We start from the raw sequence: 20,806 nt of genomic DNA on the forward strand, positions 1-20,806 counted from the left end.
GAAGGAACAGGGAACCATGGCAACCGTCTTCAGATCTCTGCCTTGCTCAGCCATGTCATAATCGTGTTCTGTGAGGTTCTGATAGCAGAAACCATAGGTTTCAGCTTCAGGACAAGCACTTCAGCCTGATGGAAGGAGAGGTGTTCGCAGGAGCCGAGATGGAAAGCCTTCCTCTGAAGAATCCGCGCAAACCTTTCATCCTGCGAAGTAAGTACGCAGCGATAGGAGGTCAACGGGCGCGGCTGTGGCGGGGGTGGGGGTGGGGGTGGATGGGCTGGAGGCCTGGGGATGGGGGTGGATGGGCTGGGAACCTGGGGGTGAGGGTGGGCAAGATTGGGTCTTGAGGGAGGGCGGAGTCTGGACATCACTTACTATACAGTCTCTTCTAGATGGGAGATGTGCTTCCTTCCCTGGTTTGGCCTTCAAGCTGCTATCTTTGGGAATGCCCTCAATATGCCTGGGTGTGAGCGTGTATACATGTGCTGCTTGTGAATTGCCTGTGCTTGTAAATGTGAACCTCACCGTTCACTCAGGGTCCCCCCAAGTAGTGCCTTCTGGGCTCTGAAGGTTGACAGTCTGGTCCACCCCCTTGGTGCCTGCCAACTGCTAAGTGCAGCTTCCCAGTGTGGCTAGGACGCCAGGCAGTGGATGGACCAGAAGGAGACCCCTGTCCCACCCAAGACCGCAACTCACATCTTGGGCCTAGAAAGGCCTGACAACATTGAGAGGATGGGGTACTCTGGCAGAGGGGAGATACAGGTCAGATCACATGTGGAGATCCTGCTCCCCTCTGGGAAGGGCAGAGACAGGGGAGAAGGGAACAGCCTGGGCAGGTCAGACCCTAAGAACCTCATTGTGGAAGAAGCTGGAGCTGTTTGCCTGGAGAAGAGACCTGGCCTGCCATGAATTCCTGAAGGGTAAGGAACTGTACTGTGTGCAGAGTGGTGAATCCCAAGGCTCAGCGATTACCTGGAATGGAAGAGACCACCCAAAAGGGAGGTGGTAAGCTCCCTATGAGTGGAGGTATGCAAGCAGAAGGTAGGCAACCACTCAGCTAGCTCCAACAGGGCAGAGTATTGGACCAGGTGGCCTTAAGATGTTTGCATTCCCGAAAGTTTTTAAATTGGGGACATGGGGAAGTGACCCCATACTTGTCAGCTCTCGACAAAAGCAGAACTACCTTGGCCTTCGGTCTCAGTTGGATTCCTGATGATGGAAGCCTAGCAGTGCAAGCTGGAGGGGTTCGGGCCTTCCCAGGAGGCTCAGAGGAGTTGGCAAGAGCTGGGTGGGGTAGGGAGGAAGGTGCATTGTGACGTCGGTTCCGTTGCACTCTTCAAACTTAGCAACAGTTTCTGGAAACAGCATTTGGAAAACTCATCTGGTGGGTCTCTTTTCTAAATATGGGAATTATAAGTAGCTGGATATGTTGGTCCTTAAAGTGCTTTAGAAAGGGAACTTCTTATAGAAAATGTCATGATGCTTTTTCCATTATTTTCTCCAAATTCCCGTCTCTAAAATGTGCCCCCTTTTGTCATCTGTCCTTTTTCTTCCATTCTTTCCAGGAAGCTTGTGGTACCTCAAAGAGGGAAGGGTCCTCATATTTCCCAACAAGGCTGATACTAGCATTTGGAGTGGGAAATTACTTCCTTGTGTGTGACTGCCGCATGCAATGCAGAACATTTAGGATCCCTGGCCATCCCCTTCCCTTATAAAATTCCAGCAAGGACTCCCAGTCATGGGGCACTTCCAAACATCCCTTAGAGGAGACACTACCTCCCTTGATGTTTTGAAAACCACTGCCTTGAACCCCTGCCCCCCAGAAGTGACTTGCTCAATGCCACATCATCAGCCAGTGGCAAAGCCAAGGCCTAGTCAAAGCCCATTCATTAATAACAAGAAATTTTACTCTTCAGTGTGTGTCAGGAGAACAGAGGGAATGCGGACCTGAACTGAGGCTGTTAAGAGGCGGGAATCCCTGCCCAGAAAACTACAATGTCTCACAGTTTTTCTGCTTTTTGCCAAACTCCCTTTTCCTTCTGTAACCCGCCTACCTTGCCCTTTCAGCAAATGCAAGCGCAAATCGAATTTCTGGCAATTCGTGCACAGAGTCTAGCGGAGCGCCATCCCCAGGAGCAGAGTCAGGTCCCCTTCGGGCGGGGCAACAGGGCCCAAGCGCCTAAACCCCGAGGTCTCGGCGAGCGAACCGCGGTCTTTCACCCGCAATGAGGAGCTAGCGAGCTGCGGTCGGGCCCCTGCCGCGGGGCTGCGCCGGATCTGGGTAGAGGTGGAGGACCGTGGACCCTCGGTGGTCGGTCCCTGGAGGTTTTTCCGGTTTGATGGGGTGCCTGGAGACCAGGGAGCAAGGGCCGTGGCCGGCGTCAGGAGCTCCTAGGCCGTGCCGCGGCGGCAGCAGAGAGGTCAGCGCAGCTGGGCTCGACCTCGTCTTCCACGCCAGAGGCCGCGGCCGCCGGGAATGGCGGGGCCACCTCTCCAAAGTCCTTTGAGATCCTAGCTCGGTTCGGGGAGGGGATGGGGGTGTGTGGGAAAGCGAGAATATTATTATCCCTCTGTTTTGCCTCGGCAGCCAGCGCCGGCGGGTTGTTCTGTTTGAATGAATGATCCCAGCGGCCGCGCCCAATAGGCGCCCGAGCCTGTTTAATATGTATGAGGCCCGCGGCCAATGGCCGGGCGAGGAGGCTGTTTTAAACGGCGGAGCCCGCTGGCCAATCAGGCGGCTCTCGTGGAGGCAGCTAGCGCGAGGTTGGGGAGCGCTGAGCCGCGCGTCGTGCCCTGCGCTGCCCAGACTAGCGAACAATACAGGTACGTTTCGCACCGCCCGCTCCCGCCGCCGCCGCCGCCGCCGCCGCCGCCGCCGCCGCCGCAGCGCCCGCACAACTTTCCGGCCCGCGCCGCCGCGAGCGCGCCCCGCTGCCGCCTCCCCCTGCCTGTCGTCCCTGCGCCCTTCCCGCTCCTTCTCCTTCCCTCTTGCTAGGTGGCCGGGAAGGAAGAAGCAATTCAGGTGTTGCAACTTTTCAATGCTTCATCCTCAGCTCCCCGCAGTCGGGGCTGAGCCCCCTTCGGGGAGCCGCCCTCGGCCGCCGCCCTGCCCCCGCCCCTCTAGGGCAGCGGCCGAGGAGCCGAGGTCCCCAGAGGCCAGATGTTGGGGTAGCTGCGGCGGCGGCGGCGGCGGCGGCGGCGGCGGCGCGAGCCCAGGGGCGGCTGCGGGCTGCGGGCTGCGGGCTCCGGCGGCGCGCGTCCCGGCGTGGGGCGGCGGCGGCACTGGGAAGGGGGCCGGGTGCTTCCCGGCCCGGGACGGACTCGGCGAGGGGCGGGCGGCCGGTGCCCGCTGGGGGCTGCGGCGCGGGCAAACTTCGCTCCCGGGCTCGACCCGGCGCCGCGCGGGCCCGCGGGCTGCACTGCTGCTTCTGCATTAACATGGCCGTCGCGGGAGCGCCCGGCGGCCCGCGGGGGGGGAGTGGGTGCGCGGGCCGGCCGCCCCCCGCTCGTCTCCTGCCCGCCGGCCGCCGCCGCCGCCGCGACCGCTGCCACATAGCTGGTGCGGTGCCGGGCTCTCGGCGAGGGCAGGGCGGGCGGGCGGGGCGCCCGGGCGGGCTCCGGCCTCGGCCCCGGCGCCCGCGGCCCGGGACTGGCGGCGTGGAGGGCCGGGGGCGCCGCCGCGGGCCCCGGCGCGGCCGAGCGTCATGGCTGCACGGGCGCCTTTGTTATCCCGAGGAGTGCGCCCCGCGCCGGCGGGCGAGTGGGGGGGGTCCGGCCCGCGGCCCCCGCCGCCCCGCGCCCCCGGGCGGCCCGGGCGGGGCGGGGCAGGGTGGGGTGGGGGCCGGCGCGGGCGGCGGCGGCGGCGGCGGCGGCGGCGGCGGTGGCGGGGCCCGGACCGCTTTGTTCGCCGCCGCCGCCCGCGCCGGCCGCGCGCGGATCAGCCATTTTAGCGAGCGGGGCTCGGAGGCTCGGCGGGCGCCACCGTCGCCGCTGCCGCTGCCGGCCGGGCTCCGCTCCCTCGGCGCGCCGCTGCCACCGCCGCCCCCGGCCCCGCGCGCCCCCCGAGGGAGGCAGCGAGGGATTTCAGGGGCAGTTTCTTTCATCAGGAAGCTTTTGACAAAATGGAAGGTGAATTATGGGTGTCCGGGTGACCCAGCACGGGGCCCGGCCCGGCTGCCCGCTGCCAGCCCTGGGCTCCCCTGCGCCCCGTCCCGCCCCACCCGCGCAGCTACTGCGGGGCCCTAACGCAGCCCCTCAGTCGGCCCCTGCGAAGGAGAGCGCTTTAGTTTTACATGATGACCTTGGGTGTGGGAAAAGGAAAAGATGGCGGGAAGCTGGGGGGTGGGACAGGGACGATGACACGCCACAGCTGCATTTTTATTTGGAAACTTTGGAGAAAGTATTCCTGGCTGGACATGCGTTCCGCTTTACAGATGAGCAACACTAGCCTTTTTTGGCATCCCCTCCCCCTTCAGATATGACAAAGTGACAGATTCGAACTCACAGTACAGGGATAGCTGCTCACTTGCCAGATCACCTTTCTCGCAAAAGCCATTTTTAGAAGCCGGGATGCATCAACAATAGTGAAATTTGAAATGTTCCCTATTGGCAGTTCTCCTGCTTTGATCTTGTGTTTAGCAGCAGTGACAGGATTTTTGTGTCTGTAACGGAGCAGTTAAACAGTTGACAGCTAGCCTTAAGTCATGGCTCTGAAGCTTCTGTCATCCGCCTGCACCCCTACAAATGTGTCCTCCCTGCGCCCTTTCCACTCTGTGGTTGTACTTTCCAAAACGTAGTAGCTCTGAATCGGAATGTATCGCTGAGCCACCCCAGTTGGGTCGGTTCCCATTTGGAGAACTTGATCGCTCTCACTCTCCGAGAAGTAACTAGCAAACCAGCGCGCTTCATGCTGGTCAAAAGTTAAATGACAAGCAACAGTGAAGCTGATTCCCTCCCCACTCTCCTCAACTGCCAGTACCATCAGACATGGCGTTGGGGGGAGCGGGGGTGCTGCTTCTGAACGGTGACCTTAATTTGGATGTTGTCCTGCCTTTGGTTTATCTTGAAGGTCAGTTCTAGTCATTGTATTTGTTTTTCTTTGTCTCTCTCCCTTCATCTATCACAGTCAGGATGGCTAAAGGTGATCCCAAGAAACCAAAGGGCAAGATGTCTGCTTATGCCTTCTTCGTGCAGACATGCAGAGAGGAACACAAGAAGAAAAACCCAGAAGTCCCTGTCAATTTTGCAGAATTTTCTAAGAAGTGCTCTGAGAGGTGGAAGGTAACTTTTCTTTCGTGTCCTTCAAGCCAGCCTTGGTTGGAGTTCACACATGGGGTTCCTCACCTTCTGAGTAGCCCCAGGTGGCTCTTCTCTCGCTCCTGGGGTCCTCTTGCCTGCCTTTAGAATTGTGTGTGTGCTTTTATTTTTTTTTTTTCTGTTTTAAAGCTGGACAAGGGTTTTAAGTCCTGCTCACTGCACCGAGGAACTTAACAGGTCCTGTTCTTTGCAGACTATGTCTGGGAAGGAGAAATCTAAATTCGATGAAATGGCAAAGGCAGACAAAGTGCGTTATGACCGGGAAATGAAGGATTATGGACCAGCTAAGGGAGGCAAGAAGAAGAAGGACCCTAATGCCCCCAAAAGGCCACCGTAAGTGACTGTAGGGTTCAGGGTAACAGTTAAGAGCTTTCCTTCTACTCGAAGGATTTTTAAGAGGGCATGTTGCCTAAAGGTGTCAAGATAACCCTGCCAGGCCTTCTGTACTTGGAGCTTTAAGGTGCTGTGCCAGGGAAGTGCGATGTTAAGGCTGAGGTAACTGGTGAGCCGTGTGCTTGCAGCCTTTCCGTGGGGAGGGACGCACCCGAGTTCTGGCTGTCAGGGTCCTTAGGTATGTTTTCTCCCGCTTCTCTAGTAACTGAGAGACTGAGAAAATACAGTGTATTCCTGGAGCATCTTAAACTTTCTAGAACCCACAGCTTTGTAACATTGTGTACAGTATCACACATTTCTCCGCTTACTGAGCGGTCCTAGTGGTAGGAAGTTAGTAGGTGAGGAACAGGGGATTCTGGCTTAAGCTCCTAGTTTCTTTCGCAGGCTCGCCTCTAATTTATACAGTTCTCTCCCCGAAGGTCTGGATTCTTCCTGTTCTGTTCAGAATTCCGCCCCAAGATCAAATCTACAAACCCTGGTATCTCCATTGGAGATGTGGCAAAGAAGCTGGGCGAGATGTGGAATAACTTAAGTGATGGTGAGAAGCAACCTTACAACAATAAGGCAGCGAAGCTGAAGGAGAAGTACGAGAAGGTGAGACGGGCCCGGGTGTGCCCAGGCTATACCAGGCTACACCCTGGGTATGGGTGGGCTGGGGGTGTGCTGCTTTGCCGAGCTGAGGAGTGAGCCCAGCGGCCAGGGCCCATCTTCCAGCAAGGTCGGCCGCAACTGCTGCTGTTCAGGCTTCTCTGTAGAATTTGGTTTTCGGACAATCGCGGGCAGGCTTAAAAAGTTTGCTAACGTGTGGGATGCCCTGGGCAGAGAGTTTGATAGTCCTGTTAAACACCTCTTAACTTTGAAATTCCAGCGGCCAAGAACCAGATTTGTGTGTATCTGGAAACAGATAGTTCAAATAGCAGCCCAGTCTTACTCAGTTGTTTTCAGTTCTGAGGTGGGGACAGCATGTTTCTAGCCTTTGCTAAAACAGCTGCAAGAGAGCTTGTCTGTTCATTTGGAATGTGTCCCCATTCCTTCCAGGATGTCGCCGACTATAAGTCTAAAGGAAAGTTTGATGGCGCGAAGGGTCCCGCCAAAGTTGCCCGGAAAAAGGTGGAAGAAGATGATGAAGACGACGAGGAGGAGGAAGAGGAAGAGGAGGAGGAGGAGGAGGATGAATAAAAGAAACTGTTGATCTGTCTCCTTGTGAATACCTTAGAGTAGGGAGCGCCGTCATTGACATTGACACCCCTCTTATTGGAGGCGTGTCTGTTGCCCTCGTTAGGTTTAATCACACAATTGGGTCATGGTCATATTGTAGTTTCTCAAAGTGCTCTAGAAATTGTCAGTGGTTTACATGAAGTGGCCATGGGTGTCCAGAGCACCCTGAAACTGTATCAAAGTTGTACATATTTCCAAACATTTTTAAAATGAAAAGGCTCTCGTGTTCTCCTCACTCTGTGCACTTTGCTGTTGGTGTGACAAGGCATTTAAAGATGTTCCTGGCATTTTCTTTTTTTGATTTGTAAGGTGGTGTTAACTATATGGTTATTGGCTAGAAATCCTGAGTTATCAACTGTACATATCTATAGTTTGTAAAAAAAAAAGAACAAAACAACCGAGACAAACTCTTGATGCTCCTTGCTTGGCGTTGAGGCTGTGGGGAAGATGCCTTTTGGAGGGGCTGTAGCTCAGGGCGTGCACTGTGAGGCTGGACCTGTGGACATTGCAGTGGGCATCCATTTAGCTTCAGGTTGTCTTGTTTCTGTATATAGTGACCTAGCATTTTGCTGCCATTCGTAGCTGTGGAGAAGGGGGGGGTCAGCTGGCATGAGAAGTGTTTGGATCCTTTTTAGTTAAGTGCGGTAGTTTTAAACTGTTTGTTTTGAAACAAACTGTGGAACTCTTCATTGTCAGCAAAGCGAAAGAGCCACTGCATCAATGAAAGTTCAAGAACCTTCTGTACTAAACACGATTTGCAACGTTCTGTTATTTTTTTTGTATGTTTAGAATGCTGAAATGTTTTTGAAGTTAAATAAACAGTATTACATTTTTAAAACTGTTCTCTATTATAACAGTCTAAATTTCTGAGTCACAGCAGTCTTAGCTAACAAACAACCCACTCCATTGTATTTGGCGAGTAGCCTCCCTGCACATCTGGTATCTTCTATTAATGTGGCCAGCTTGCTTAGGATACAGCGGAAAAGGCAACTCGAAGGTGCTGCGTGATTTTGTTTGTGCCTGAGTGGCATTAGGATGGAGTCAACTGCTGAATGGACAAGCCAGGATAACTTGACCCAGGCAAGGAGGTGCAGAGAGGGGGGCGGTTAGGATTGAGGCTGACTACTATGCAGGTTTTTAATTTTTTTTTTAATTTTTTTGCCTCCTGCAACCACCCACCCTCCCCACCAATGCCAAGGGGCCAGATTCACTGCTAAACAGCAAAAATGTCTTAAGGGTATGGTATATCAAACCTTCAGGCTTGCTTTTTCCCTTTTCGTCGCCTCTGCCCTGGCCAGGTACATGTAGCAGAGGTGTCCCTGCTTCTGCTCAGCGATGGAGCTGCCGCTTCTGTCTTCTGAACCCCAGTGAGGGGAAGGGAGGTGGGGTCGAGAACAGTTACGTTTGCTTTCCTACGTTTGCTTTCCTACTGCTTCAAGAAACCTAACACCCCAAGGATGATGACCAGGGTTCCTGTTGTGGCTGCATCTTGGGCCACCTGTACAGCAGGCAGTCTGATGGGGATCGATTGTTTCTAAGCATTACATGCGTCCTCTGCAAAGTAGCATGGCCTGCCCACAATTTGAGCTCGTGGATTGCAAACGTAGGTTGCTGGTTCAATGTTGAACTGGAAGAAGTTTGGTTCGTGTTTCAGTGGTTATTTCATGTTGGTGGATGATGTCCCATTTTGTCCCAACTGGAGAAGGGGGTGATGTGCTGGCCACAGTGGCACGTGGTGGCATTAAAATTCCTTGTGAGGGGTGATCATCTTATCTGTCGGCAGTAAGGAAGAGCACCGTGTTGTGGGCTGGTGTCCCCACTGCCCAGCATTATACTCTGCCATGTGTGTTTGAGGCTGTGAAGCCCTCGGACATGTTTTAGTTTCCTTACTCAGGAGAACGCAGTTTTTTTCTTAAAATTCACTATTTGCAAAATTGCATGTCTGCAGGCTTGTGTCCTCCCCACCCTGACAGGTCCTGGATGGGCATGTCACGGTCATGGTCACCGGCCCAGTCTCTAATCGGCATTCATAGTCCTTCCTTTTCACATCAGAACTGTTTGTCCTGTGTTTTTCAAGCTCTTCTACAAAACGACCACTAATTTGAAAACCCTTGGTCCTGAGGTTTGCCCAGAGGCACTTGTTCCAGGATTGCCCCTCTGCTTCAGCCATACCCTTGTCACTTCCCTCCAGCTGCTGCCCAGCATGCCGTGTGGCTGGCTACGACTAGGGAACCGGTCAGCCTCATCGAATCCAGAAGAGAAGCTCAACTTGTAGTCCCAAAGGAGAGCGAACTTGCTAAGTGGTGTCTATCTGGTTCTAACACTTTCGTGCCTGCTTTTTTGTGCTAAACCAGTGGGGGAGCTGCTTACGTGATCTTTGACTATGGGGACAGAGTTCTAAAGAAATTCCAGTTAAGGCTGCTTGGCGCCACATTTTCACCCCAGCAACAAGGCTGCTCCTCTTAATGGAATGATGCTTGTAGCTTCTCTGAGACGTTACAAGTGGCATGGTGTCACCCCCTAAGTCTTCGGCTCAACTTGATTTCTGGGCCCAGAAGATGAGATCTCGTAATGCCAACCTGTTAACTTTTTTAAAATCAAAAGGACAGTACCTGCTTTCTCTAACCACCTCTCTCCCAATCCCCTCACCCCATTTTTGAATGGTGTTTTATCCTTTGGAAAGAACAAGGCTGTGATGTAGCAATTATCGTCTGTGTCTCCTGTGTGTCTGTTCTTGTCACAAATGTACTTGGGGCATTGGATGCATTCATTTTCTGTAATAAAGTTTCTTAATCAGTCTTCCCAAAAAGTAATCAGTGGGCTGTCTGCAATCTGTTTGAGATACTGAACCTCTGTGTTTTCGGTTGATTATAATCAAGGTTCTGGAAGTATAAGCTTTGCTGTAACCATAGGTCTGAACTGTTTAGTGGAGGGATCCTGTCAAAAGGGGCAAGTGTGAAGGATTCCAAAGCCCCCAGATCAACCCTTCAGCCAGAGGGGTAGTGGGGGAGTCGGCCCTGGAGCCCTATGCCAGGGTAAATCTGCAGTTTGCAGGATGCTAATGAGCTGCTGTGGACTGAGTGGCTGGGTACTTGGAATAGGCCAGGCCTGCCAGCCAGGGCCTCCTGAGGCTGGGGGTCAGGGCCTCACTGGCTGACAGAGCCAGGCCCCACAAGGCGCTTTAGATGAGAGCTGTGGGGGCCACTTGCTCTTCTTCGGACCCTAGCTTAGTGTCCCATGGACCCAGGGCTCCTTGGGATGGAATGGCTGGCCCCAGGCTTCTCTTCTTGCTTCAACCAGAGCATCCCCTCACTCTGTTTTTTATCTTGAGCCTCCTCCTGAGATTTTAGCTTAAAAAAGAAATGGGGAGGGGTGCCTGGGTGGCTCAAGCCTCTGCCTTGGGCTCAGGTCGTGATCTCAAGGTCCAGGGATTGAGTCCCACTCCCCTCTCTGCCTGCCCCTCTGCCTACTTGTGATCTCTGTCAAATAAATAAATAAAATCTTTTAAAAAAAGAAACTGGGATACAATATCAATAAATGAAAAAAAAGCCCCCACATCAATAGTTACATAAAACGTATTTGATAAAATCCAACACCCTTTCATGATTTAAAACACACACACACACACACACACACACACACACACACACACCAAATCAAAATACTCAGACAACTGGGAAGAGATGGAAATTTGCTCAGCCTGATAAAGAGGAAAACCCACAGCTAATACACTCAGTGGAAGACTGAAAGCTTCCTCCCCACCAAGTTCAGGAACAAGACAAGGGATACCCAGTTGTGCCACTGGTATTTATCGTTGTACTAAAAGTTCTAGCTGGGTCAATTGGGCAAGAAAAAAAACAAACACATCCAGACTGAATATGAAGGACTAAAGCTATGTCTTCACAGATGACATGATCTTCTGTATGGTTAATCCTAAGGGATTTCCATATAAAAGAGAAGAAATAAATGAGTGAGTAAAATGGCAGGACACAAGGTCAGTATACAAAAATGTGTTGTATTTCTATACATTAGCAATGAACAATTTGGAAACAAAATTCAACAATTCCATTTACAATAGCATCAAAATAAATCAGTAATAAGTTTAACAAAAGAAGGACAAAATCTGTATAGGGAAAAATATGACACATTGTTGAATGACATTAAAAACCTAAATAAATGGAAAAACATCCTGTGTTCATGAGCTGGAATACAAGATCGCTCACATAGCAATACTCCCAGAACTGGTCTATAAATTCATTGTAATTGCAATCAGAATCTAAGCTAGCTTCTTTGTAGAAATTGACAAAATATTTGTAAATTTCATATAGAGACTCAAGGGACCCAGAATAGCCAGAACAATCTGAGGAAAGAAGAACAAAGGTGGAGGATTCAGAATTCTTGATTTCAAAACTTACTACAAAGCTATAGTCATCAACACATTGTGGTATTGGCATAAGCTCATCATCTCTGCCCGGATCTGTTTTTCACCACAACCTGCCATCTGGAACTCTATCCAAGGTGCCTTTACTCACTCTCCATAGTCAGTTCCCAAATCCTGCCAAGTGTACTTCCTAAAATATCTTGGCTCTACCCCTCCCCTCATTCATGCTGTCCATTGTAAGTAACTATCTGTCTTCAAATTCTCCTATTAACCTCTTTGTGCTAGGCTAGAACTTGGGTTTTCAGGGGTTTGCTCATCAATATCCCTCCAGAAAAATCTCCAATTCAGACACCATGGTTGGATTTATCTGCTAAGTGCCATCAGAGCTGGAGTTAGAGCCTAGAGACATGCTGTAGCTCAGGTCTGCACTATCTTTTTTTTTTTCCCCCCTGGGCAAATATGATAGCTTCCCAAATGATTGTCTTTTTTTCTCTCTTGCCTCTACTCCATCCCCAGACCTAGTATAGCTATAGACACATAGTTGGTGCTCAATATGCATTCACTGAATAAATAAATGGATGAATGAATGAATGAATGAATGAATGAATAGGGACAGATCAGGGGAAAGTTCAACTTCGGTAGAACTTGTAGGCCATCTTTAGAATTCTGAACTTTCCTAAGGTCAAGGCAGGCACTTAAGAATTTTCATCTCTTCATGTTTCCGGAGTAGTAGATGGTGATATGCTCACATGTGTTTTGTAGTTAAATTACACTGGCATCTGTGAGAAGAATAGAAGACACCGGAAGGGGCAAGAGTGGAAGTAGTGTTAGGGTAAGTCAGCTGCTACAAAGAGCAACCCTCATTTCTCTCTCTCTCTTTCTCTCTCTTTTTTTTAGAGGGGGAAAGTATGAGAGGGAGGGAGGGAGGGGAGGGGAGGGGAGGGTCAGAGAGCAACCCTCAATTAACACAATTCTTAATATTGTGACTTAACACAATAAAAGGTTTACATCTCACTGACATTACAGTTCCAATTAGAGACTTGGCTGACAGCCTTCCAAACTGTGACTCAGGGATCCCGGCTCCTTCCATTCATGGTGCCACCATTTTCAAGCCATGACCTCCATGTCACTGAAGAATAGGCTTTACAATAAGGCCTGGAAGTGGCATTCCATCCTTGTCACCCACATTCTATGGTTTCCAACTGAACTGCAAGGGCAGCTGGGAGATGTAGTCATTCTGTGTGCCCAGGGAGAAAATGAAATGGGTTTATGGACACAGAGCATGGCTCTGCCATCGGGGAAGATGGGATAGGGGGTGGCTGTGGGAGTCTATCTAGGTGTGATGAGGAAGGCTTGTCCAAAAGCGGTGGTAATGGGGGTAGATAAAAGAGTTGGATTCAGGAGAGATTTAGGATTGCTGGGACTTGCTAGAGGATTGGATGTGGGGGGCATGAGGAAGAAGGAGGCACTGAGAATGAGCCTATTATTCTCTCACTTGGGACATTGGAAGGGTAGCAGAATTTTTCAGTAAGACAGAGCCCCTGAAGAGAAGCAGGTTTGAGAGGTAATCACCTCAAGGTTTAGCAGTGTTCAGAAGGGATAATAGGTCTGATCTCACATTTCCCCGCAAGGGAAAGTTTGTAACTTGGAATCACAGACCATTCATGCTGTCAGCCTGTCTTTCCATTTTGGGATTAGTCTGGAATTTGCATTTCTCAGGCTTTTTTTTTTTTTTTAAATCAGTTTCCCTCCAGGGAATTCTCCAGCAGACACCCTGGTAGGATCTGTCTGCTATAGTATGATCTTACCAGAGTGTCAGAGCTAGAAATTTCCCTGGAGGGAAACTAAATCCCTTGGGCTAGAAGGGGGCTTCCCCCTTTCCACACTTACACTTCGAAATCTGTTTCTAAACTGGGAGCATTTGAGGAAAAGCTCAAAGAACCTTCCTGTTGTTGGCTTCAGGCCACAGTTGGTTTTTTTCAATCCACAGAGGAAATGTGAGATGCACATTTTCCTGGGCTGTGTATTTTGTTCCAGGCCTGTGGTGGGTTTTTGTTTTAAAAGTCTTTTGGAAGCATGTCAGCGGTGATACTGTGGCAATGTTGATTGCAACATTTGACAGTTCTCATTGCAAGATGTGTAGAACATATGATGCTTTTGTCCTCTGTCCAAACCCTCAGTGGTTTACATGAAAAAGGGCTGATATTTTAGCGATGAAACATTAGCAGAAGGCTGAAATATGTCACTTAAAAATATTGGGCTAGCCATGATGTTTTTAATCCTCGTGCTGGAACCGCTTTTACCTTCTATATCAAGAAACCCTCTTCTGCGTATATTTAATTTATGAAATAAAAGTAGCTGATGGAGTAGCACAACCCCCCAAGTTTCTACCTAGATTTAGATATTAGAGATCATCCTAAGGCTAAGAGGCCACGTGGGATTGCAGCGGGAACATCAGATATCTAGCCCAGTGCCTGGAATGCACGCAGAGCACAAATAGGAATTCCCCTCTGGGGTGCTGCTCAGCCCCCTCCCCACTCCAGGAACAAGAAGTTCTGGGTTCTAGAGAGGCTAAGTGACTTCTGTTAGGTTACACAGGAAGTCGGCCGTGGATTCAAATGGATGTCTGCAGACTCCAAGCATCTGTGTGATTACCCACCCTGCACACGGAGAATGCGCCCCAAGTACCAAGAATCCCGGGAGAAGCTGAGGATCTGGAAATCGCGGCTGAGTTAAAGCCGCTGCAGGGTTCAGTAAAGGAGCAATTGAAATCCAGTAAGTGTGCTGGTAGAAATCCGCAGGGGGCTCCTAGGGAGTAAGGAGGAGGAGCAATGTTTGCAGGGCCCAATTTGGGAAGTCTTCCTGGAGGAGGGGATGCTTGAGCACTTTGTTAAAGTACACCTAGCTAAAGGAGGAGGGATGGGAAGAGGGAATAGCGCGCGCGCGCACACACACGCGCGCACACACACACACACACACACACACACACGCCCAGAAAAAAAGCAGTGCATAGTGTGGACTGGGAAATCGCAAGCAGTTTGTCTGAATGAGAGGTACATTAGTTAGGTATTGCTCCATAACAAGTCACCCCAAACTTTAGTGGCTTAAAATATAACAGCATTTATTATCTCATGGCTCTTTGTGTCAGGAATCCAGACCACTTGGCTAGATCCTCTAGTGCAAGGTCTTGGCTACAGTAGCAGTCACCTCGAGTCTGGTCTGGAGGAGGAGGGCTTCTGAGATCACTCACATGATTCTAAATAGTGGTTAGTTTCTTGCCTGTTGGATGCAAGCTGCCATCAGTTCATTGTCACATGGGCTTCTCCATCCGGCAGCTTACAACGTGGAAACTTGATTCATTCAGGCTGAGCAAGCGGGAAGAGCCAAGGAGAGAGTGTGTGTGAGCAACAGGGAGGGTCACAGTTTCTTTGGAACATAATCTCAGAAGTGAAATCCCATCACCCTTAACACATTAGATTCATTAGAAACAAGTTGCTAGGTCCAGCCCTCATTCAAAGGGAGGAGATGACACATGGGCATGAATAGTAGGAGGTGCAGATCACTGAGAGCCTTCGCCAAGAATTTCAGTCGTATTTAAATTTATAAAAAAAGGTGCTTAAGGGGCGCCTGGGTGGCTCAGTGGGTTAAGCCACTGCCTTCGGCTCACGTCATGATCTCAGGGTCCTGGGATCGAGCCCCACATCAGGCTCTCTGCTCAGCGGGGAGCCTGCTTCCTCCTCTCTCTGCCTGCCTCTCTGCCTGCTTGTGATCTCTCTCTGTCAAATAAATAAATAAATAAACTTTTTAAAAAAAAGGTGCTTAAGACTTCCTTATTTCACATAAAATCACGTCATAAGGAGTGATGCACATTGTGTTGCTTTAGTGCATTCATTTTAACTGTGTTTCATTGTGTGCATACACACACACACATATGCTATAGATTATTTATGTTCTCCCATGGATAGGTATTTGGATGTCCTGGGGCTGAGAATAGGGGTTTGGGGTAGCAATGGGAATGATTGCTAATGGGTTTTAGGGGAGGGGTAATTAAACTGTTCAAAAATGAGATAGTGCTGGGGCGCCTGGGTGGCTCAGAGGGTTAAAGCCTCTGCCTTCGGCTCAGGTCATGATCCCAGGGTCCTGGGATCGAGCCCCGCATATGGCTCTCTGCTCAGTGGGAAGCCTGCTTCCTCCTCTCTCTCTCTCTCTGCCTGCCTCTCTGCCTACTTGTGATCTCTGTCTGTCAAATAAATAAATAAAAGTATAAAAAAAATGAGATAGTGCTGATGGTTGCACAATCCTGTATGCTAAAAACCATCAAACTTGCACTTCAAATGGCTGAATTATATGACATGCGCATTATATCTCAACGAAGCTGTTACAAAAACTCTATGACGATTAATTTGAAAAGGCGGCAGGGGGGGATTTGCTGGTAAACTGTAAATTAGCAATATTGGCCAAGAAAAACTAGGAAACTTAACGACAGAAATAATCACTAACAGATTATAAAGGAAATTAAAATAAAAAGTCAGGTTGGCTAATAAGCATATGAAAAGATGCTCATTAGCCAACAGGGCAGCAAACATCCATCAGAATGGCTAAAATAAAAAAGACAACACGGAATGGTGAGGCCATAGAGCAAGGAGGGCTCTCATAGGCTGGTAAGTCCCTTGTGAAAAGCTGCTTGGTAGGATTTATTAAAACTAAACATTTGCTAGATTTGAAAGTTGTTAAGAGAGTAGTAGAACCTAAGAGTTCTCACCACAAGGAAAAATGCATTTCTCCCCATTTTTGGTATCTCTGTGAGACGATGGATCCATCAACTAAAGTCACTGTGGTCATTATTTCACAATATACGTAAGTCAAGTCACTATGCTGCACACCCGCAACTTACCCACTGCTGTATGCCGGTTCTATTTAAATAAAACTGGGAAAGATATTAATTGTAAAAACAACCGCAACAACAACCACAACAAAACATGAGTCATCGGCATACTCTACAATGCAGTAATTCCCCTCCATTGAAGTACTAGTGAGTTACACTGTTACAAATACACAAGATGTTCATAAGGGCACTATTTGTAACAGCCAGAAACTAGAGGCAACACAGGTACTCATCGACAGAAGGAGAAAATCAATGGTGATATATTCATACCGTGGAATATTGTGCAATAACTAAAGGTAATGAGATCTAGGTATACACAATAACATGGGTGAATCTTGCAGACACAAAAACAGTACATATCGAATGATTCCATGTACATGAAATTCAAAACAGGCAAAACTAATGGATAGTAATAGTGGCTCTTTCTGGAAATCGGCTACTGACTGAGAAGGGTCAGAAGGAGATCTTGTGGCAGGGGTTGGGGGCAAGGAGGGCAGAAACACTCTGTGTCTTGATCTGAATGGTGGATATATGGGTGCATAGGTATATAAAAATGTATCTAGCTGTACAATTAAGATTATAAGGCTTTATACACTTTACTGTATGTTCATTACTCCTTACTAAAACAGTTTTGTTTTTTAAGCAAGGGAAAGGCTGTGTTCTGGACTTTGATTTCTGATCATTGAAGACTAGGTAACTTGAACCAACCCTCCCATGGAAAAAACTGGACAAAACATTTTAAAAGATCATTTGTTTCGGTTTTTGTTTCAAGGTAACAGGTCACTTTAAAATCATCAATGAGGGGTACTTGGGTGGCTCAGTCAGTTGAGTGACAGCTTCTGGCTGGAGTCCTGATGCCAGGGTCCTGGGAGCCATTAGGCTCTCTGCTCAGCAGCAAGTCTACTTCTCCCTCTCCAGAGCTCTGTGATCTTTCTCGCTTTCACTCTCTCTCAAATAAATAAATGAAATCTTTAACAAAAATGAAAATAAAAATGAAATCATCAATGCGCTAACTAGATCGTGAAATAGAATACTGAGCCAACAAGATCTGGGAGACGGGGGTCGAGAGAGGTGAGGCGGGCATTTGCTTTTGACCTGGGTTGTTTGGGGTTGGCTGACCTAGAAGCAGCAGCTGAGGGCTTAGGACAAAGAGTCAGAGTCCAGACTCCACTGAGAGCATATACGGACACTTGATCTATGACAAATGTGTCGCTGTGCTAGGACAAATGTGTACCAGCGCTAAGACAACGAGAGATCCATATGAAAAGATGACATTATAGGCCTGCCTGGGTGGATTGTAGATGTAAGGCTGAAAGGTAAAACAGTAACATGTTTAGAAGATAGTACGGGAGAACGTCTTCCTAAAATAGGGCAGGGAAATACTTTGTGATGAAGATACACAAAACGACCATGAAGCATAGAAGACTGACACATTGTAACAGAATCAAGAACTTCTGCTCATCAAAAGACATCATCATCAAAAGACATGAACAGGCAAATCATTGAGTGGGACCAGATACTCGCAACACATACAAGCACAAAGGGTTCGCATTCACAATATATAAAGAACGCCTACAAATTAATAAGAAAAAGTCAGACAAGTGGGCAAAAGGTTTGAACAGTTACTTTACAAAAGAGGATATCTTAATGGCCAATAAACGTGAAAAGGTGCTCCACCTCATTAGTAATAATGAAAAATAAACTTAAAATCACAGTGAGATACCATTAGACACTCATCAGATTGGCAAGCATGTGACGGCCAGGAGACATAGTCAAAGCAGCGCTGTTTGTGATGAGCACAAAGTGGAAACAAGCCCAATTCGCCCACCATTCTCCAAGTAGAAACAACCCAAATGTCCATCTACAGTAGAATGGGTAATGAACTTGTGATATCTTCATACAGTGGACATGAATGAACTTCAGCTATCCACGGCAATATGGCTGAAATCTCGGAGGCAAAACTAAACTCGTTGTTTGGAGATGTGCTCAGAGATGGCTCAACTCTAAACAAAAGCCAGGAGGCCATACTCTAAAGTCAAAACAGGGTTTACTTCCGGTGAGGGATGAAGAAGGTTGTTACTATGAAGGGTGTTGTGAGCTAAGTTGGTATGTTGAAGCCCTTACCCCTAGTACGTCAGAATGTGACAATATTTGGAGGTAGGGTCTTTAAGAGGTGATTAAATTAAAATGTGGTCATTAGTATGGGCCCTAATCCAATCTGACTGGTGTCCTTATAGTGAAAGGAGGTTAGGACACAGACACGCATGGAGGGGAGACCGTGTGAGGCCACAGGGAGAAGAAGACCATCTACAAGCCAAGGAGAGAGGCCACAGAAGGAACTGAACTTGCTGACACCTTGATCTTGGACTTTCAGCCTCTAGAACTGTGAGGAAATAAATTTCTGTTGTATAAGCCACCCAGTCCAGGCTACTTTGTTATGGGAGGGCTTCTGGGAGCTACCGATTTTTAATTTTTTGACTAGGATGGTAACTGCACAGGAATTTTCTTTACCATAAATTTTCAGGTTGTTTATTTAAGCTTTCTTTATTCTTCTGTACATGTGTTATATTTCACCATAAAACAGCAAACCAAAAAAAGAATGGCCTGGCCTGGGCAGGGAAAAAAGGTTTTGATCTCGTGAAATTCTCACACCTGTCCTGTGAGAAAAGACTTGGAAAGGGACTCTTTCCATTTTATAAAATAAACAGCTTAACTGCGATGCAGTTCGCACACCTCACCATTCAACCATTTGAGGTGTACGATTCAATGGATTTCAGTGTATTCACAGAGTTGTGCTCACCAGTTAATTTTAGAACATTTTCATCACGTCTGAAAGAAACCCTGTACCCTTTAGCTATTATCCCCCAACCACACCAGCCTCTAGAAACCACTAATTGACTTTCTGTCTCTGTAGGCCTATTCTGGATATTTCATACAAATTGAATCATGTAGTATATGGTCTTTTATGTCTGGCTTCCTTCACTTAGCATGTTTAAGGGGTGCACTGTGTTGCAGGACTCACGCTTCATGCCTTTTTGTGAACGAATGCGCAGCCCACCTCATGTCTGTCCACTGACCCGTTGGTGGATGATCAGGCTGTTCGCGCTGTTTGGCTACCATCACTGAGGCTGCGACGAAGATTTGTGTACCAGGTTTCGTGCACATATGCTTTCAACTGCCTTTGGGTCTATACCCAGGAGTGGAACTGTTGGGTCATATGGGAATTCTGTGTTTTACCAACCTGTGTCCCCCCCCCAGGTGTCACCATTTTATGTGCCCACCCACAGTGCCCGAGGGGTCCGATTTCTCCACACCCTCGCCCAAAGAAAAGCACTTACTTTTCTCTGTCCTTTGATGATAGGCATCCTGGTAGATGCGAAGTGATCTCTCGTTGTGGTTTTCGTTTGCATTTCTCTAATGACTAATGACGGTGAACATCTTTCCATGGGCTTATTGGCAAGACTTGTTAGCTCCACTCTCCCCAAGAGGAAATGGAGGCCCAGGCTCCTCTTTCCTTCCCGCGCATCTCCGCCGCCTCCGTGGAAGGTTCTCCCAGCAGATAACCGTGAAAGTCAGCCCCAGTTCTCAGGAGCTTGCCCTGGCCCTACTCTGGAGCTTTCCTTTCGTCTGGCTCGGTTTCTACTGCTGCCACCAAACCCCTGAAATCTTACTGGGTCCTCTCGTGTCACCTTACACCACCTGTCCTCCGCCTGTTCCACTTAAGGCCTTCGTGACGCCCAGGACTCCGTAGAGAGGGGGGGCTCTTGGCTTTACCCACAATGGGTACCCAGGCCTCCTGGCTTAGCGAACAGATGGATCCCAGGAAGGCAGCCTTGGCAGGGCCAGAGCATCCAGTCCAAACCCTCACCCCTCCGAGACGGAGGCTGCGGTTCCGAGGGGGTGGAGCCGCGGGCGGGGCAGAAGCCTGCGGGCTGTGCGCGCGGCCAGGCGGGGAAAATGGGAGCACATCGCCCCCCTCCCGCTCTTCGCTCTTCGCTCTTCGCTCTGCTCTGCTCTCGCAAGCAAAGTGGCAAACAGGGAGGACTGTCTCCAAGGGGAAGGGCCGGCTCCCGCAGGCTGGGGCTTAGCCAGGAGCACAGCTAGAGCTTCTTGTTGATGGATAAACAGGGTGCGGCCGCCCAAAGCCGGATTGGACCCGCACCGGCACGGGCCGGCGGGTGTCCTGATCTGGGGGAGCAAGGTCTTCTGCCCTGGTGACAGGTTAACCACAGTCACTTGAGCAAAGTCAAGATAAATGGATTTCTCCTCGGAACGCTTTGACCTCTGCAAACCAGGTGCAAAGTATGCTTAGCCTCGGTGGGGCCAAGGGGGAGGGAGGAAATAATAGTCTTGTCTTTTTTTCGTTTTTACAAGCTTCGACCTTCAGCCGGTTCACTTGTTTCCTTAAACCGCTAGTCTCACTGCGGCCCGTGGGAGTGGAAAGCCCCCGTCTGCTGGAACCGTCCCTCTTCGTCAGTAATGGTGTTTGTTTTGTCTTTGGAAGACCGAACTGTTGCAGCTAAGCTCCAGGCTTCAGTTCAGAGTCTCACGAAGGTCATCTCTCCTTCTAGAATGTCAGTGCTGTTAGAAGGGCCTATGGTGTTGAGGAAGTGCCC

At 49.3% G+C, this 20,806-nt stretch overlaps 1 protein-coding gene and 1 long non-coding RNA gene across 4 annotated transcripts; one reads left to right on the forward strand and one right to left on the reverse strand.

Annotated features, from left to right (window-relative positions):
• The first annotated feature begins 2,743 nt into the window (after positions 1–2,743).
• Positions 2,744–7,762, forward strand: HMGB3 (high mobility group box 3). 2 transcript variants are annotated; one of them, XM_044235207.1, is made up of 5 exons: positions 2,744–2,820; positions 5,123–5,277; positions 5,507–5,646; positions 6,126–6,300; positions 6,745–7,762. In XM_044235207.1, the coding sequence occupies exons 2-5, from the start codon at positions 5,128–5,130 to the stop codon at positions 6,883–6,885; spliced, it is 606 nt and encodes a 201-aa protein (XP_044091142.1). In that variant the 5' UTR covers positions 2,744–2,820; positions 5,123–5,127; the 3' UTR covers positions 6,886–7,762. The 2 variants fall into 2 exon arrangements, with proteins under 2 accessions (XP_044091142.1, XP_044091141.1); XM_044235206.1 differs by lacking the exon at positions 2,744–2,820 and adding an exon at positions 2,941–3,019.
• A 6,330-nt stretch (positions 7,763–14,092) lies between these two features.
• Positions 14,093–20,246, reverse strand: LOC122897377. 2 transcript variants are annotated; one of them, XR_006382521.1, is made up of 3 exons: positions 19,529–20,238; positions 14,556–14,670; positions 14,093–14,113 (listed from the first exon to the last, which is right to left on the reverse strand). It is a non-coding gene; the product is annotated as an uncharacterized LOC122897377 (long non-coding RNA). The 2 variants fall into 2 exon arrangements; XR_006382520.1 differs by lacking the exon at positions 14,093–14,113 and having other exon boundaries at positions 14,406–14,670; positions 19,529–20,246.
• Between the last annotated feature and the right edge of the window lie 560 nt (positions 20,247–20,806).

The sequence above is a fragment of the Neovison vison genome, chromosome X (assembly GCF_020171115.1).
Source record: "Neovison vison isolate M4711 chromosome X, ASM_NN_V1, whole genome shotgun sequence".
NCBI classification, from domain to species: domain Eukaryota; kingdom Metazoa; phylum Chordata; class Mammalia; order Carnivora; family Mustelidae; genus Neogale; species Neogale vison.